Source organism: Ailuropoda melanoleuca, chromosome 3 (genome assembly GCF_002007445.2).
Source record: "Ailuropoda melanoleuca isolate Jingjing chromosome 3, ASM200744v2, whole genome shotgun sequence".
Taxonomy (NCBI): Eukaryota; Metazoa; Chordata; class Mammalia; order Carnivora; family Ursidae; genus Ailuropoda; species Ailuropoda melanoleuca.
Window position 1 is genome coordinate 138,759,365 of NC_048220.1, and position 19,744 is coordinate 138,779,108.

Here is a 19,744-nt window from a genome sequence, read left to right on the forward strand (position 1 = left end):
GTTTTTAGTGTGATGTAGTCCCATTAGTTGCTTTTTTACTTTAACTACCCGTTATTATACCAACATTTTGGTAAAGTTTATCATTGACTTAAGGTCAGTGGTTTTATCTTGAAAAGCATTACATGAGGTGGTGTGCAAATTTTGTTGAGGCTATCCCCTATGTCATCTGGGAGAACTTTCAAGACAGTCCTAATTCACAACCACACCTTGAGGGTCATGACTTCTCAGGGATAGTTGGGAGTGTTTCTGTGATGCACCCAAATACTCAGATGCACACGCATAGACACCTGCATGCACACGTGCACGCTTGCACACATGCACACACGCACAAATGCACACTCATGCACAAAAGTGCGTGCACACATGCACATACATACACACATGCACACACTCATGCACACAGCATAGAACGAGTGTAGGGTGTCATGGGCCTCCAGATTTTGGTCAGCCACCCTGCACCCACCCAGGACCCCAAGCATGAACAGGTGGGGATAGAGGAGTCAGATAATCATTTGCCTGCATTCTTCTCTCTTTTCTCCCTTCTCCAGGTGCATAAGTTTTCACTCTCGAATAAGATGAATGACAGATTCATTTAAAAATAAATCCTCATTAAATACATTAAGTTAATTTTTAATTAGTTGATGAATAAAAAGTAAATGTTTAAAGCATTTATTTAAAATGAATTCAATGCAACTTGTCTTTAGTTTGAGCCTTACCCATGTTCAAGGATTGTGTTTTAGGTCTAAAGATTAAAAGCATATGAGGGGTCATAGAAAAGACTTGCATAGCACAGGCAGTGTTTGATTTTATCATGATTTAAGACTTAAGATTATTAAAATACGTTTTTTGTCAAACTGAGTTTTTTAAAGATATCCTTTACCTCTTTTAGGGAGAAAAAAACCCCAAAATTACCCTCTATTAAAATAGAGTAAAGGATCCAATGAAAGTAATTAAGATTTTATTAAAGAAATTTTAATAAACCAATTACTGCTCATGAATATGGATAATCTCAAGGAAAAGAGCCACCCTGTGCTTGAAATAAAAATAAACTATATTTTAAATATATTTAGTATACATAATTAGTTATTTAAATGTCTTCTCAACCAAACCTACTGTCAAAATTATATTTGGAACAGTAATAATTTTATACTGTAAGGGAAAGCTTTTGAATACATATAATTAAAGGAAAGATGCTATAAAACAATTTTATTGGAGATTTTAATCTCAAAGAAATTAGCATATTTTCATTGGGTAAATTAAAATTTGCTAGTGACCGTCAACCAAAATACTAAAACATCTTTACGTTACTTTCAGATAAGAATAAATGAAGTCGCTTGCATGGATGCTAAATACCACCGTGAATTCAGTTTATTCCACTGTTTTTTTCACAAATTGAAATTTTAGTACTACCTTGGCTAATTTAGAATTATCAGGGAGTTAATAGAAGATAATTACCCAAGTGACGCATTAGAGATAAGCCTTCTAATGCTAAATTGACTAATGTTTTTTAGTGATATAAATTTTTCTCTACTAGCTGAAAGTAGAATTTCTGTAGAGTCAAGGGTTATAATCTCATTGAAGTAACATTTTGTATTCTCATTTGGATCTGTTATTTGTAATCTCTGCTGTTTTATTTCTTTAAATCATGACTTCATTTTGCCGCGCTGTAATACTTACGGAGTGTCCAATGCTTGGAGCACATGTCATCTTATAAGGGTCTATCATTCAGTTGTTAATTCTTGTATTTATTTAGCACCTGTTTGGTGCGCACCTAACATGTGTCAGAGCATATTCTGTGTGCTGTATGTATTCTGTATGCTATGAACACTCAGACCCCTTGCTTTCACGTCGTGGCTAGGACCTTGTTGTGGCAAAGAACAGTGAGCAAAGGGCAAGAGATCAAATAATGAAAAGGCATGGGAAATAGGAATTAGTGATGAGGTCTCTGCTGAAAATTAAAATAGGAGATCTGATAGCCAAGTGTCTGGGGAAGTAGTTTAGAATGATCCAGAAAAGTTTCTCTGAGTTTTTGCACATTTAAGGTACTTGTGAGCAGAAAGAAGGATCAACCTTGGAAAGGTCAGAAGAAGAATGTTCCAGGCTAAGAGAGTAATAAGTCTAAGATCTGAGCTACAAATGAGCTTATGTGTTCAAGGAGGAGAAACATGGCCGTGTTGGCCAAAGCAGAAGGACTGTGACAACAATGGACCCTGAGGGTAGGGACTTTTTGTTTTGTTCAGTAATGTAACCTCAGCATCAAACAGAACCTGGCACCTGGTCCTTAATATGCATAGAGTGAATAAATGAATGAGTGATTCAAGATGAATTTAGAGATTTAGGGGAACGCCTGACCGTAAAGGTATAATAAAAGGTTTAATTTTATTTGAAGCTTAGCAATATTTTAAGGGGTTGCATGGTACTAAATGTTGGCTTCCCAAAGGTGTCCATGTCTTACTTCTCAGAGCCTGTGAATCTTAGATAGCAAAAGGGGCTTTGCAGATGGGATTAAGTTAAAGATCTTGAGATGGGAAGATTGTCCCTGATTACCCAGGTGGGCTCAGTGAGATACTAAGTATCCTTTTAACAGGGAGGCAGGGGGGTCAGAGTCCGAGAAGGGGATATGATAATGGATGCTGAGGTCAGAGGGAGACAAACCTCAAGCCAAGGAGCACAGGCAAGCCTTTAGAAGTCAGAAAAGACAGGGGCACCTGGGTGGCTCAGTGGGTTAAGCATTTGCCTTCAGCTTAGGCCATGATCTCAGGATTCTGGGATCCAGCCACACGTCCTCACCTCGCCCCGACTCTTGCTCTCGTTCTCTCTCTCTCTCTCAAATCAATAAATAAAATCTTTTTTAAAAAAGAAGTTAAAAAGACAAGAAAGTTCTCTTAGAGCCTCCAGAAGGAGCGCCACCCTGCTGATCCATTTTAGACTTCAGACCCGCAGAATTACAAGATAATAAATCCGTGTTCTTTTAAGCACTAAGTCTGTGGCAACTTGTTATAGCAGCCATGGAAAAATAAAACAGGATTATTCCACATTAAAGGAAGTGGCCATTTAATAAATTGCAAACATGAAGACGGATACATTTTTTAAAAGTTAATCACTCAGAGTGCTCCCTTCAGCAGCACATGTACTAAAAAAAAGTTCATCATTTATAATCTAAATTAAAATGCATTTTTTATTTAGTGTCAGTGTTCAGCTGGATCCTCCTTCCTAGATCATCTGTTCTCTCACAGTACACTTTATGAAGAGGAAAAGAGAACAAGTGGACCTAAGTTATAAGGACAGGGGTAACTAGGAAAAAACTGTTGTAGAGGGGGAAAAATGAGTCCAGAGACCAAGAGAAAGGAGAGGGAAGAGAAGGAATCCCATACAGTGTCTGAGTGTCAGGAGTCCAGGAGTGGCAAATCTGGGTGGTTCTGGCTCAGCGTCCCTCAGGGGGCTGCAGCATCTGAAGTTTCCACTCCCAAGGTGGTCTCCCCATGGCTGTTGGCTGGAAGCCCCAGTTCTTTGCCACATGGTCCTCTTCAGGGCAGCACTTGAAGGTCCCCACAGCATAACAGCTGGCCTCCCCTCAACAAGCAATCTGAGACAGGGCTTGGAGGAAGCCACAGTGCCTTTTCTGTGACCCAGTCTCAGAAGCCACCCACCGTCACCTCCACCATACTGTGTTGATCAGAGCAAGTCTCGAAGCCCAGTGCTCCCAGGGAGAAGGATTGGGTTCCACCATTAGAAGGGGATGTGAAAAGAGAGAATAACAAAAATGTTAAACCAACACAGAAGAAAGAGGAAGGAGTAAAGAGAAATGTGAGCAGAACAACCGTGTCTCATTTCTTTATAGAGAATGCCATATATGGCTGTTTTTCTCACTAATCTCTTTCCGTCTACCAGGACTAATGGATGTGTGTGTGTGTGTGAGAGAGAGAGAGAGAGAGTATAGGTGTGCATATGTATATGTGAGGGTATGTGTATGTGTGTCTGTGTGAGTGTGTGTCTGTTTGTCTATAGCAAAACAGCTATAGAGTTCCTGGCTGTTACCCACATTTGACTTCGGCCAAGCATGTCAGCCTTTATCTCCAATGGCCTCAGAGACTTGTGGGTCTACACTCAAGCTTGTCTCTGTCTCCAGATAGTCTAACCAAAACTCAGAGTACTGAGGGCTCCCTGCAACTGGTTGACTGAACCCCCCCCCCAAAAAAAAATTCTGCCACATCACATCCACTTGACCAAGTTGTCATCCAAGCAGAGGTGATAAAAGCTGCCTCTGATCAGAGGTCCACTGTAGCTCTCATGGGTCAGGAAGCACTTGGGGGTTGCAGAAGTGAATTAATATAAGAAGTTCGGAGCCGGGGTCAAGCTCTGTGATGAGCTCTCTGGAATGTGAAACACAGATGGAGCCAGCCTGGAAAGGTGCAATGAATGGGGACTAAAAGACTTCTGTCCATGCTCGGTTCTGAATGAGGTTACACTAATTAATGAATTAATGAGGAAGGTAATGGAGAGAAGCGCCCAATAAAGAGTTATCTTGGACCGTCTCCTTTCCATCTGTTCACTTCTTATCAGATGTTAGATTAGGCCCTTATATTTCCTTTGATATTCCCTTCTTCTTACCTTTTTTTCTGATTTTTAGAAACCAGTAGGAGTGCCTGGGTGGCCCAGTCAGTTAAGGGTCTGACTCTTGATTTCAGCTCAGGGTGTGATTTCAGGGTCATGAGATCGGGCTTCGCATTGGGCTTTGCGTGCAGTGGGAATTCTGCTGGAGATTCTCTCTGTCCCTCTCCCTATGACCTCACTCCCACCACGTTCACACACACACTCTCTCTCTGTCTAATTAAAAAAAAAAGAAAACAGTAAAAATTGCTTTATTATCACAGAATGCTTTTAGATTCTTTTAAATTAATTGCATGTAAAAATGCAAAAATTTCTCTTTTACTATTTAGGTTTTAGAGGAAATATATTTTACAGAAAAACGTACCACCCATATTTTAGAACATTTACATGTCCCAATTGTTTTTTTTTTTAAGATTTTATTTATTTATTTGAGAGAGTGAGACATCATGAGCAGAGGGGAGGGGCAGAGGGAGAAGCAGTCTACCTGCTGAGTGGGGAGCCGGACATGGGGCTCGATCCCAGGACCCTGAGATCATGACCTGAGCTGAAGGCAGGCACTTAACTGACTGAGCCACCCAGGTGCTCTGATATTAATTTCACTTTAATGTGCTTTTTAAGTTTGCAAATCTATTTTATTAGAAAAAAATTCTTATTAAGATTGCAAATGAGTGTATTTTGAGTATCTAAAATTTAACAAAATATTTCTTAATACAATGAATACACAGGTTTATATATTATTTAAGACAAGGTAATTGTATACGATAATATTGCTAGCATTTCAAATGCATCCAAATCAGAATATATTTTGGGGCACCTTCTGTGTACCACTGAGCATTTTTTGTGTACCCAATTTACAATACTAATGGCAATGCAAATCTGCACACAGAAGTTTATAGAAAATGGTCTATATGCTAAAGCAGGGTGGGAAAAATCTTTCTGTAAAGGGCCAGATAGTAAATTGTTTAGGCTTTGTGGGTCATACAGTCCTTGATACAAATATTCAGCTCTTCCCTTATAGTCCATAGACCATATGTAAATAAACAGGCAGAGCTATGTTCCTATAAAACTTTATTTACAAAAACAAGCAAGCAGGATTTGCCCTCAAGCCAGCCCTCTATACTAAAGGATTGTTATACATTCTGGGCACCAAAAACATTGTATTTCCCTTGCATTTACCTCAGTAAAGTTCCCAACAAATGTTATTTTGAAAGACAGTTGAAAAGAGTTTGTCTGCAGACACCTGTGTGGCTCAGTCGGTTAAGCATCTGTCTTTGGCTCTGTTCATGATCCCAGGACCCTGGAACCAGGCTCCTTGCTCAATGGGGAATCTGCTTCTCCCTCTGCCTGCTGCTCCCCCTGCTTGTGCTTGCTCTCTCTCTCTCTGTCAAATAAATAAAGTCTTTAAAAAAAAAAAGGAAGAGTTTTGTCTGTACAGTCAAATTTTTATAAAACCGATTTAAAACTGTCCCTTCAGTTGCTAACAATCCAAGATTATCAGTTTTCAGATTAATATTATTAATGCCCTTGTAAGTTCAATGTATGCCATGAAAGATACTAATAAATTTCAGAATACCTGTGTTCTCTTTGTTCCATTCATAACACAACAGATGAGACACAATCTTGTCTTCAAATTTATTGAAAGCTTATTTAAAAAGTAAGATGGAAGTCGTATTTCTAAGGACAACCATGATAGTTTATTCTTAGTATCTGCAGTGATGATGTCTATTTAGATTAGTCTTGAGAGAAAATACAATCCTTCTTTCATAACAAAGTAGAATATAATTCTGTTTCTTTTACCTTTGTGTGTTCTGTTTCGAACAATAACAAAAAATACTTTAAAAGCATTTTCAAATATTAGAACTTCTATCCAATACTGATGACCTTTTCTAAACTTAATCCCATTTTAAGGTTTTGCTTAAAAATATTTAAAAGCCTATGTGGCGCCTGGGTGGCACAGCAGTTAAGCGTCTGCCTTCGGCTCAGGGCGTGATCCCAGCATTATGGGATCGAGCCCCACATCAGGCTCCTCCGCTGTGAGCCTGCTTCTTCCTCTCCCATTCCCCCTGCTTGTGTTCCCTCTCTCGCTGGCTGTCTCTATCTCTGTCGAATAAATAAATAAAATCTTTAAAAAAAATTAAAAATATTTAAAAGCCTAAAAACTTCCACCTGACCTAAGACTTTTGCTTTTGCTCTGCCTACATTAATGACTGTTATAGTCTGTCCACTGGAGACATGCCCTCCACTTTCTACTGCTGCCTGTCCTTAGTTACAGAAGGAAGACCAATCTCTAGGTCCTCCATGAGCATTACTTTCTGAGAAAAATTGACAAAGCTGTCACAAGTGACAGTAAATTTAAATGCCTTGTTGAGCCCGTTGTCATCAGACCTGGTACTGGATTTTCATAAGGTCCTGCAGAATGGTGGCTGGGTCTAGGTGGAGGCCAAGTCAGTCAGACAGTCCATATGTGCATATCGAGATCTAAGATAAAACCAAGATGTCCTACTGGTTCGTAGCTCAGATAACTTTCACAGCTCTTCTGTCCTGGTTAGATCTTCGATACTTGGTCCCATGGTATTAATAGTAAACAGAAGTCTGGTTGGTATCCTCCATTCAGATCAGATCTCAACCTTGTTACTCATCATGATGGCACAAAGACGATCATAACACAAGTCTTCTGCCCACTTGTCAGGTTTTCACGGTGCCCCTTCAGTGGGTTCTCACACGGGTTCTAAAATTAAGAGTGTGCTCTAGGACATGTGCTCATATTCTCTTTGTCTGTCCTGCCCATGCTGTTAACTTCATGAGTGAAAACACTTTGGAGAGAAGAAAACAAGAGTGGCCATCCCAAAGCTCTGTGTATGTGTGTCTTGCAGGAGTCCTTTGGAACCTCTCATCTTGCGACGCACTCAAAATGCCAATCATCCAGGACACTCTGGCAGTGTTGACCAATGCCGTGATTATCCCCCATTCGGGCTGGGAAAATTCACCTCTTCAGGATGATAGGAAAATACAACTGCATTCCTCACAGGTGCTGCGAAATGCCACTGGATGCCTAAGGTGAGTCCCATCCTGGGGCCTCCTCCTGCTGTCATACACTTTCTGTTTCTATAACTTCAACCGCTGTTTCACTGAAGATCAGAGTGTCCCAGAAAGGTGAGTGTTGACATGGTAAAGGAGGATAAGAAGCTAGTAAAGACCATTCTAATGAGGTACTAAGGGAGGGGTAGTATCTTCCACTAAAAGTTTTTTACTTACTTAACGTGTTTTCTTGGGTCTTGGGCGAAAAATAAACATTTTCATTCCCACCAAAAATAATTAGTTTTTTAAAGATAATAGTTCACAGTAATTTCCCATGTTATAATATATTATGCGTATCGAATAACCAGGCAGGCCAACTGGTTGGGGGACAGTCTAGGCATACACATAGGGATCTAGTTACCTGTCATCGCTAGTTAGTTTTGTTTTTTATTTTTTAAAAAAAATTTCTGTGTGACTGCCAGAACCTATAATTGCTTAGAGGTAACTTTTTAATAAAGCCTGTTGCATGAAATTTTTTAAAATAATAAAAGTAGCAAATATGTTCTAATTTTCTTTCAAGGCATTTTTACAAAAATCATCCCCCAGAAATCTCTTGACAAACCTTAGAATCATCTTTACTTTTGTTTAATTTTTGCTCTTAGAAAAGAATGTAATAATCAAGATACAGTTTTTCCAGTCTCTGGAAATTGTGCTCCCAAGGATGCTGTATTTTGTACCAAAGTTGGAAATCTCTGCTGGATAAACTTAATGATGAGATGAGGGCAAAAGGGTGACTCAGAAGAACACCCAGTCAAATAATCTATATTTCAAACATAAAGTGTACAAGATTGTTTTAGCTGGGCTGCCTCAAAGCTGTCATTTCTCCTACAGTTGATTGGTTTCTAGGTGCAAAACCAGTCTCTCCTGAGAAGGAACAAAATCACCTTGGTGACATTAATAATAATTATCTCATGAATATTTATAACAATCCTCCCAACCTCCACTCTTGAGAGGAGAGGTGTGTTTGTGTAAATGTGCGTGCATAGCGGGAGATAAAGTGAGTCTGCCTCCATAAATATCGACGTGCGTTCACAGACAGGAATAGGAAATCCTCTTACAATTTTGCTTTTTCCTCAAGGTCATGAAATAATGATCTTTGGACATGATTTCTCTGGCAAAGCTTTACCATAAGCCAAATTTACAGTTCCCCAAAACTCCCTGTTGAGACATTTATTTTACAACCTCTTACATTCTGTTATCCTTCAGAAACCTCCTGCCCCACCAGAAGAAATATAACTCCTTCCAAAGCTGAAACTGTAGGCACTTCTCACTTTTTATACCTGATTTTTCTAGTTCAGTTATTTGCAACTATTATAGGTAGTTTTTCCCCCCTTCTGGGCATCTTTGACTTACAAAGAGAGGAAGGAAGAAAGGGAGGGAGGGAGGGAGGGAGGAAATGGTCTGTTGTTCCTAATCATGGAAAAAGTGCCTCAGAATCAACTGTAGAAGGATGGTCAGTAAAGACCTGGTTAACTGTCAGTTAAATTTTTCTCTGAATGATACGGTAATGTAATTATACATTCAAGATGTCTGGCTTATGGATGTAGGCCACTGTCATTAAGAGCATACATTCAACACCATTTGATGAAAAGTCAGATGAAGAAGCTAGACTGCATAGGTTCTGGGGTCCCCTTGGTTAGGTCATCTAGCTGAATTCAGCATCTGGGCTGTGAACTAGAGCGAAGGTAGGTCAGATCAAGATGATTCTCCATCCCTCTTTGTTCACACACACAGAAGCTTGGCCCTAGTGCTTTAGCTGCTGAATATGGCTGGGAGCAACCACATCATAGGAAACAAAAAAGAAACCATTTAGAAAACATTTCACGTAGCCAAATTGGGTTTCCTCGGTCAAGATGGAACCAGGTTTAGGGATTTTTTTTATCTTAGTTCTGAGTTACCTTGTGATTGGCAAAGCAAAACCCGTCAATATATGGTGAATACTTCCCCCTTAATTCATTGACCCTCTCCCCTTCTACAGAAAGAAATAGTAATTTCTCCCGTCGAATGTGTTCATGAATCATTCCACAGTGATGAGCAGGTTGAACTAGAGAGGAAGAAAATAGCCTTGGGAAGGGGGCTAAAATACATTTACCAAATACTCAGTGGATACAAAGTTTCCAGAAATTTCTACTAATACGTGGCACTTAACTTACAGCCAGTGTTGGCAACACACCAGAATAGTCACAAATGTTTTTTATCATGATAGAAGATTCTAGATTTAAATTTTTGAGGTTATATACATTCTTGATTTTTCCAAGAAAGCCTAGCTTTTTATTTACATTAAAGAAGTTACTTCTTGTGTTGTTCCTGCCTTTCAACAGTGTTATCCATGAGCATTTGCTGAGTGTCTGCTGTGTGCCCAGGAGGGACCCAGGAGGCAGAAATAAATAAGGCCCAGCAAAAGTTCTCCTGGAACTGCAGAAATGATTTGAATATACTCCTTAAAATGTAAATTAACAACCAGATTGTCTCAATTTATAAACTAGATCTGGGCTTGTGCCTTTGCAAGGAACATTTTCTTCTACCAAAATATTTAGAAAGAATTTGGTGCTTTGGTGCTTCTTAAAGGAAGGAAAAATCACAGCAATTGTCCTTTTTCATGTTACTAAATGTATATTGTATATAAAGTGACACAGTGAATTCGTACACAAAACGATATAACAAGTTTGTATAACATTCGCATACTTTGGTCTGGTCTATTAATTTATATCTTTGATTTTGAAAGTTGCCTAAATTATATAAAATGCCAAATTTACATGTTATAATTCTTTTCCAGTGCATCATGAGTACCACTATCATATTCCATGAAATCTGGCTAGAATGTTAAGTTGTATGATTCAGGACCTTGTTTAGCTGGTAACAGAGAACCAGCTGCATTTGGCCTACAAAACATATCTGCCTGCTCATGGGTGTGTAAGGAATTCAACAGACAACTCTGAGAAGAATTGTGACTAAGTTGGTATAAACCATATTAAGTGTCACAAACGGCAAACAATTCATTTCATTTCATGTGATTTCTGGATATTTCACTGTGAAGGCAAACCTTCAAAAACTAATATAAAGTATGCACACAATATTTCTTATTCTCTTCCTTTTTTAGATCTTATTCCTTATTAGGGAAGCATTTTTAAAACTAAGGCATTATTGTTGAGGACCGTCCTGTTGTATTAAAATTCTTTTCAGGCATTTATTTTTATGTATTTCAACTTCTAGAAATCCTCCACAGTCTTTAAGGATCAGGAGTTACATATAATTCAATCCTTGTCATAATTGTACATTTTATAAATTTATTTTGAGAGTGTGATTTTCTCATTACCATTCATTATCAGATAACACTTGGAATTAAAAAAATTACAAGTAGTAATGTACATGAGTCACTATTTAAGTATTTCTGGTATATGAGATTTCAGTTAAATTTAATTCAGTTAGCTGTCCTTGAGTGATATTTTCCCTAATATTAAGTTGGAATAGAAACTCTCCTTTCTCATGAATTCTAGAGAAATTGAAGAATGGAGCTGCATGCGTGTATGTGTGTGTGTGTGTGTATTCATTCATTCACCTGGCAATATGATGTTTATTAACTAATTCTATGCATTATCAATAGAGACAAGATTTTCTTTTTTTTTTGAGGAAGAAATGGTATTTTTCATAATATTTTTTATTATATTTTTTATTATATTATGTTAGTCACCATACAGTACATCCCCAGTTTTTGATGTAAATTTCCATGATTCATTACTTGCGTAACACCCAGTGCACCATGCAATACGTGCCCTCCTTAATACCCATCACCAGCCTATCCCATCCCCCTGCCCCGCCCCGAAGCCCTCAGTTTGTTTCCCAGAGTCCATAGTCTCTCATGGTTCATTCGCCCTTCTGTTTACCCCCCCTTTCTTCTTCCCTTTCTTCTCCTACCAATCTTCCTAGTTCTTACGTTCCATAAATGAGTGAAACCATATAATTGTCTTTCTCTGCTTGACTTATTTCGCTTAGCATTATCTCCTCCAGTCCTGTCCATGTTGCAGCAAATGTTGAGAAATCGTTCTTTTTGATAGCTGAGTAATATTCTATTGTATTTATGGATCACATCTTCTTAATCCAGTCATCTGTTGAAGGGCATTCTCGGCTCCTTCCACGATTTAGCTATTGTGGACAATGCTGCTATGAACATTGGGGTGCATATGGCCCTTCTCTTCACTTCATCTTTATCTTTGGGGTAAATACCCAGTAATGCAATTGCTGGATCATAGGGTAGCTCAATTTTTAACTTTTTAAGGGAACTCCATAAAATTAAACAAATAGTTTGATTCATAAAATCTCTGTCTCCCAAGGACCAGAAATTTCTGTTCGAATATATTGTTTATTCTTGTATTTGTTGTATGTTTGATAGCTCATGGTTTGTAGGTTGGGAAGCCAGTACTTAAACTCACATCCTGACTCCTGGTCCAGACAACTCCCACTATTCCACATGGAAAGGCAATACAGTGTCCTTTGAGATCGGTGCTCAGAGCAACACAACCAACTGAGCACCCAGCTGGTGGATGGACTCACTCCTCCTTTACTTTGCCTCTCGACAGCTCTTGAGTGGCATCCTCTCAGCCAACATCCATCCAAATTGCCTACAGTTGCCAACTGTCCTCCCCCTCCTCCCTTTCTTACTTCCCATTCTCCTCTCCTAAGGGCTCAAGTATGGAGTGGGAGGCACCCTGGAGAGTTAGTCATGGATCCCCCATGTCAGCCTCTTCTCTCCACCTCCACCTTAAACCTTAATTTAGGCAATTAGAGCAATGGATGCCTTTTTTTTTTTAAGATAAGACTATATTTTAAGACATACCCTAGATAATAAAGTTGACATTATTTTTCCAGTACTCAGATTCCTCCATTCTTTTACTGATCACTTAATTCTCTTTTACTGGTGGCTCCACTCTTTTCCCACGGTAGTATTTCCTACCCCAGGTGGCTTGCAGCTCCAGTAGGAGCTTTTGATAGGTAAAAGTAAATTTCTCTGATCATTAATGGAGAGCATTATTCTAAATTTTTGTTCCTATCAGGATTCAAACTTGTTTATGTCATTAAAGGGTGGGAAGCCGAGGTTAAGAATTTCAGCAATTACATTCTAAAAGAGATCACCTTTTCATCTTTCAGAAAGAAAAAAATATTATAAATGCAAATTGTACCACTCGTAAGTGTTCAAAAGCTTATCAGAGGGAAATTTAAGTTAGAAAAAAAGCCTAAGCCTTCCTAAGCTAAAATCTGAAACACTAACACGGTCCAACTTTTAGATAATTCCATACAGTCTTAATAAACTCTGTCCAGTTTCTCAAACCTTCTCTTTGGCAGTGATATTGTACCAATACTGATGGTGGTACCAACCCCTCTCTGCCAGCCTCATGCATGGGGCACACTCACGGGGAATGTTCCAAAGAGAAGAGACTCTTGCCTTTGCCTTCTCTAAAAAAGCACAGTAAATCTCCATGGAAAGATGTCATATCATGTTGACATAGCAAAAATTAAGCACATATGAAATATAAAATGGAAAGTTAATGCCTTTAGTCCTTTTCCATTTAAAATTCATTTTGGGGTAGGAAATGGAATTTTTCAAAAGTGAATCTCTATTTGTTCCTGAAGTATCTATCTGTCACTGAGGAAAGAGGATGGAAATGGAAAAAAAAGAAATCTCTTAAATTTTGTCGGAGGAGCGAGTTGATAAGAATGATGGTGGCTGGATGGTGGGGCTCCAGGTGGCAGTGGCAGGTGGGGCCAGTGGACATTGGAGCTGATGGTGATTAGTGCATGTCAGGCTCTCTCTCTGCAAGCTTCCTTCTGCCAGTGTCCACCCTGGACACACACTTACATTCCCCTTCTTCCTCATCCTTCCCCTTTTCTGATGTTTGTCTTTTGCTCCAATGCTGCGCAATTTAAGCTTTAATTTTTGATAAAAGCCATTTTAAAATATGGCCTAAAATAAATGTGATAAAATGTTAGATAAGGCATAGGCCATAAGTATTCATGAAGTTACTAGATTAGTTCTTTTTCCTTCATATTATGATTAAGGAGTCCTCTAGGAAACTACTCTCCTCTGGCCTAAATCAGGCAGTCAGACCTTGAAAGAGATTCAGTTCTGTACTCACAGTTGTTTGATTGTACAATGTATAATCAAATACGCTTCCTAACTTGTGGCCGAAATAATCATCTTCACCCGAAACATGTATTGACCAACCGCAGCCTGAGTGCTGAACAGTGAAGGTCAGACTGGCTGAGACTGTGAACAATCTCATTTTGGCTGAGATCATTGTAATGGGTTAAGTAAGTGCCCTGACCACCAAAAAAATTTATGTCCACCAGAAACCTCAGACTGTGACCCTATTTAGAAATAGGGTCTTCATAGATAAAATTTTTTAAATTAAGATGAGGTCATACTGAATTAGGGTGGGCCCAAATCCAATGGATGGTGTCTTTATAAGAAGAGAACATACATACTCGGGAGAAGGCCATGTGAAGACAGAAGCAGAGATTGGAGTGAGGTAGGGATAAGCCAAGGAACATGCAGACATTGCTGAAAGACACTAGAAGCTAGGAAAAGGCAAAGAAGGATTCTTCTCCAGAGCCTTCAGTGGGGGCATGGCCCTGCTGACACCTTGATTTTGGACTTCTAATCTCTCAAACTGTCAGAGAATAAGTTTCTGTTGCTTTAAGCCCCCCAGTTTGTGGTACCTTATTCTGGGAGCCTTAGGAGCCTCCTACAGTCACCCTAGGAAGTAGTCCAGAGGGGGCCTTGAAATCCAGCGAGCCACCAGAAAACACAGCAGGGGAAGGGAAAAAACTGCAAATAACTCAGAGAAACTGCCCATCCCCAGTGTTCACACACAGGAACAAACCACCCAGATAGGGAGCTGTTTTTTTCTTTTTGTTTTTCTCTAGGCCAGCGTGCTCCATAGCTCAGGTGCAAGGCCAAACATCCCTTGCGTGGGATCGGGCTCTGCAAGCCCAGGTGTGGCGGCCTCAGCCAAAGGAGGTTCACCTGAAGCCTCTTGACTGGGTGGCAATTAAATAAGCATCTCCTCACACGTGGTCTCGCTTCTGTATTCTCTGTTTCTATTGATGAGCCCACCTCCCATTTCCTCCAGTCTTTAAACTACCTTCTGAAAGTTCTGCAGAACTCTTTGATGCTCTAGACAGCCAGAAGTCATTCCGGTTCTCAAGCAGGGCACATGACATGATAGAAGGATCATCTAAGGAGGTTGGCTCCTACAGCTGACTGCAGAATGAATGCTTTCTGGATTTTGCGTAAAACATGACTGTGTTTCCCATTTAAAGTATCACAAATCAATATCCTGAGGACCCCTGGCATGGCCATTATCATCATTTCAGAGTGAACTATAGGTGAAGCCTTGCTGAGTATTCTTTTTTACCATTTAATCTGCCAGCTCGGTAAGACAGCTCCAGTCTATTACTGTACGGCTGTGTCCCATTTAGTCATGCATACTTAGGACTCTATCTCCAGCCAAAGTATTTGCATAAGGCTGGCTTTGCTAACTTCCACAGCTCATTTCCTAGAGCCGCTGAGTCATTTATTTATTTTTATTATTCTATTCCCACTTCAACGTCTTGTCCTGAAGGACAACAATACACAACCCTGATTTTTCCATCTATCTTGTGTACGCGAGAATGTTATGAAGCCCATCAAAGGAGCTGCACTGCACCTTTGCTTATGAGTATAATTAAACTCAGACCCTCGATTCGTCATTTTAACCCATGTAATGGATGAGCACTTGGTCCCATGGAGCCGCTAATTCTGGAGTGACCTTGAGAAAGCCCGTTCGCCGAGCAATCCTAGTGATAATCGCACTCGGGCTGGAAAGCTCCAAGGACATTTATTTCATCTGGTTTACCTCTTGCATTAGCCACAGGTAAGAGGAGGAATTATTATCACTTTCATGTTAAGTTCAGGTGGTTGCCAATATTATTCCACCATGAAAACAACCTGTTTTGCCGCCGTGACTTATTCATGCGTAACCGAAGGCCTCCACCTCCCACTCTCCTTCACCTGTTTTGCCCATCCCCCACACCCTGCCCTCTAGTGACCAGCAGTTTGTTCTCTGTATTTATGGGCCGGTGGCTTCTGCTCTTTTTGTTTGCTTGTTTGTGTAGATTCCACACGGAAGTGCAATCATAATGGCGTCTTTCACTGTCTGACTTCATCATAGGACTTATGGTCAAGAAAAAAAAATCTGTTTTAAAAAGTTTTGGTGTTTTGTTTTTTTTTTAACTCTTGTATAATGAGTTCTAGATTTATCCCAGTCTTGCGTTGCAGCTGAACCGAGCGCTCTTTATCCAGGGACTTAAAACGGGAATGGCCTAGTCTACGTGGATGCTGTAAACAGAGGAGAACCACTCACTCACAAACATTGGGTTTTCCCACACCTGGCCCTAAAGCAGATGCTATTCCTCACCTGGGCAGCTCTCTACTTCTGATCACTGTGCCTGTTATGGATGCAGAGTGAATGGTTTTCTTGAGTCATGACTCAGCAATGAAGGTTCTCTTTGAAGGAAGGGAACACAGTTGGGGGTGGGGAAGTGGCAGAAGAAGTGGGGGGGGGGTCTTAGGGCCCCATCAGAGGGGACAGTAGAGCTGCCCATCTCAGCAGCTCCCTTGGTGACAAGGGCTTCAGTCTCCCATGGAGACCTCAAGCTGCTAGCTCACTCCATGCCACCCAATGGGGCGGTTTATACTCTATTAGTTTATAATAATAGGTCTATATTCTATTAATAGATTACAAGAAGTTTATATTGTATTAGTTTGCTAGGGCTGTCATAACGAAGGACCACACACTGGGTGGCTTAAACAGCAGAAATAGATCTTCTCACGATTCTGGAAGTTAGAAGTCTAAGATCGAAATGTCAGCAGGAGTGGTTCTCAGAGGCCTCTCTCCTTGGTTTGCAGATGGCCGTCGTCTCCCCGTGACCTCACATGGTCTTCCCTATGCCTCTGTGTCCTGATCTCCTCTTCTTATAAATCTCCAAGTTGGGATCTCCAAATGAGGCATCCCTAAGTGGGGCATAAGCCTAATCCTTTACCAGTGCTTTCATTCTCTAGAGACTAGCCACTAAGAAGTCACTGTACAATCAGAAAGTTGCTCAGTGATATAGAATCCAAACAGAGGAGTTACATTGACTGAAAGTGTCATTCTCTCTACATCTGTTCTTTTGAGTCCTTACTTGTGCTTGGCCCCGTGGTAGGCATGGGGCTGTAATGAAGAGCAGATAGTCGCAGTCTATGGAGTTTGCTGTTGAAAGCAATGCATAATGTCCTTAAGACACCTGATTGCACCCAAGTCCCATTCGGCTGCCCCAGAACTGGAAAGATTGGAGTGTGTCTCTCCTAAATAATGCCTCAGAAGGCCATAGTCTTTTTTTTTTAACCTACTTCTCTCATACTAATACATTCTTTCTTTACATATAAAAAGCTGCTTATTGTTAATTGATTTACTGTTATATCTTGCAGTCTTAAGGCTTTCTCTCTCTTTAGGATTTTGCATTCTTGTATCTTTTCTATTAGGAAAAGTCTGAAAAAACTTCATTTTTTTAATTCTTTCAAAAGACATTTCTATCCCCCAGAGGGCTAACTATAATTTTGCAAGTTCTGTCTGGCATTTATGTTCCATGAAATAGTAATAGGGATCATTTCTCCCTAAACATTGTTTTGTTTCCCTAAGCTAGAAGAAGTGAGACTATAATGATTTCACCTTAAATATAAATTTTTAATATAAGATACCCTGTCATGCTATTCCTTCTTAAAGTTTACACAACTTATTTCTGTAAAATTTGATCTACTTAATTATGAAAATTTGCAGGATCTAACTAAAACTTGTTTTGAATTATTTATCCTATAATTTGATTGCAAACGTGGGCTTCTTTTATTTTTTTTTTAATTTTTTTTTTAAAGATTTTTTATTTATTTATTTGACAGAGATAGAGACAGCCAGCGAGAGAGGGAACACAAGCAGGGGGAGTGGGAGAGGAAGAAGCAGGCTCATAGTAGAGGAGCCTGATGTGGGGCTCGATCCCATAACGCCAGGATCACGCCCTGAGCCGAAGGCAGACGCTTAACCGCTGTGCCACCCAGGCGCCCCCAAACGTGGGCTTCTTTTAAAAGGACAAGCAAATGTCAAATTTTATCTTTTCAGTATGAGTAGTCATTCTTCCTATTAGAATATGAATATTCAGATCTTTTCATTAGTATGAACAAATTACTTCCTTTAAAAAAAGATTAGATAAAAAAGCTTAGTTAATCCCCAATCAGTAGACAATGGTGTTTAATATTTATCCCCATAAAACATTGGGTTGTAGGGTATTAACTCCCTGATAAATAAAAAGCAAATTGCAAGAGCTGGATTGTTCTTCAAATCCTTCATAACTTCCTGATATTAAAAATATAATTTTTCCTCCTGCTGCCCTCCCAAATTATATTACATTGCATCAGAAGTAGCTTCCCTGAAGGAGAAGCAAAGAAACAAGTCTATTATCCATAAATTGAAGAAGAAAGAGCTCACCAAACAGTTTCACTTACAGGCTAATCCTCTCCAGTATTTCAACACATCTATTTTCAAACCATTTCTCCTTTCCCTTTTCAAAGCGGCACTTATTTTAAAATACATAAAGCCAGCGTTTGCCAGAGTTGTGACAAAACGAGAGAGATGAGGACAACTCGTCCGAGAACAAACAGAGCGTGCATGGAGCTTAGCCCACACCCGGTGGTAAAGTTAACGAAGGTCTCCAGCTTGCAGTTCGCATTCCTCTTGGAGGAAAGAGGAACATAACCAGCGAGAGCCATGCCTAGCGTTCTCCAAAGTACCAGTGCCCTGACCATGCGTTCCATCCCCCATCCTGGGAATTCCAGATGCGCAACTCTGCTCTCCACAGCCAGCTTCTAAACTCTTTTATTCCTCTCATTCTCTTTTTCTTGAGTCTAGGTGATCCTTAATTGATCAAGAATACTTGAAGTAAGTTTCACTTGTCCTTTAGGTGACCAAGGAACTCTTTGAAAGAAAAGAGTGGGAAGTGTTTCAGTCGCCATCCTGTTCTCCCTGGCCCCCTTTCCTGGGTTAATGACTTCCTCCTGTCACCGAGCCAGTGCATTTGCAGCCGTCCATGACTGTTCACTTCAGAGCATTTGATAGGCAGCTGTGGGTCGAGGCTGACTAGGATGGCGCATTCCCCGGGTTCCTCTCCATCACTCTTCCCTTCGGAGCTATGACAGGGAGGGGTGACAAGCAGGGTCTCTGACTCGGAATGCTGTGGCAGGGAGGGGGGATCACAGGAAATAGAGATGCAGGTGGGGTAAATAGACGCACCTCTCGGTCCCCTGCACTAGATCGTATATCTCTGGTTGCCCCTCTGTGGCGGGACCTTCACCATCTCCTAGCAAGTTGCTCATTCTAGAAATAGAGAAATTGGGGAAGCTACTACATGGAAAAATCATTTTGTCATCCTTATTGGAAAGTTCTTGTCTGAGCTGGCAGAAGATTCCGGAAGTACTAACTCCCATTTTTCCTGAGACAGAGAAGAGCCAAAGGAGGGGCGGGCAGCCCTACCTAGATCTCATGCTTGGTCTACATTTTCTTGCCTCCGTAAGATTTAAGCAAGAGAAGCAGTGGGTAGTAACTGCTTCCATGCGCTAATGGATTGACAGCCTTCAATGCTTGATTTTTAGGATACGGTGCTTTTTTGGTCTGTGTCATAAATTCTTTTTTCAGTCTTTCAGTCTGCTAAGTAAAAGGACAGACATGTCAGGACTTCAGATTAACCCTACGTCCTTCACTCTTGTCCCATGGAGGTACAAATACATCATTATTCCCCATTAACAAGCACTCAGCCAGCAAGGAAGACGCTGTGCCGAGAATGCACTGACTGGAGCTAATGAATCCCAACAACTAATTACATTTCTCTTACGGTAACTTATTACCAGAAAGTAGCTGTGTTAGCACAAAGATTCCATGTGAGAATGGCAGTCCTCAGGAAGAAGCCGGCTGATTAATCATCCCCCATAATTCTC

At 40.2% G+C, this 19,744-nt stretch overlaps 1 protein-coding gene across 1 annotated transcript in view; it reads left to right on the forward strand.

Annotated features, from left to right (window-relative positions):
- The window catches only part of CTNND2 (catenin delta 2), a 966,176-nt gene that overhangs the window by 757,764 nt on the left and 188,668 nt on the right, over nt 1-19,744 (forward strand). The window contains exon 12 of the mRNA XM_034657085.1: nt 7,485-7,668. Coding sequence (XP_034512976.1) covers nt 7,485-7,668 — 184 coding nt within the window. The remainder of the gene's footprint in view (nt 1-7,484; nt 7,669-19,744) is intronic.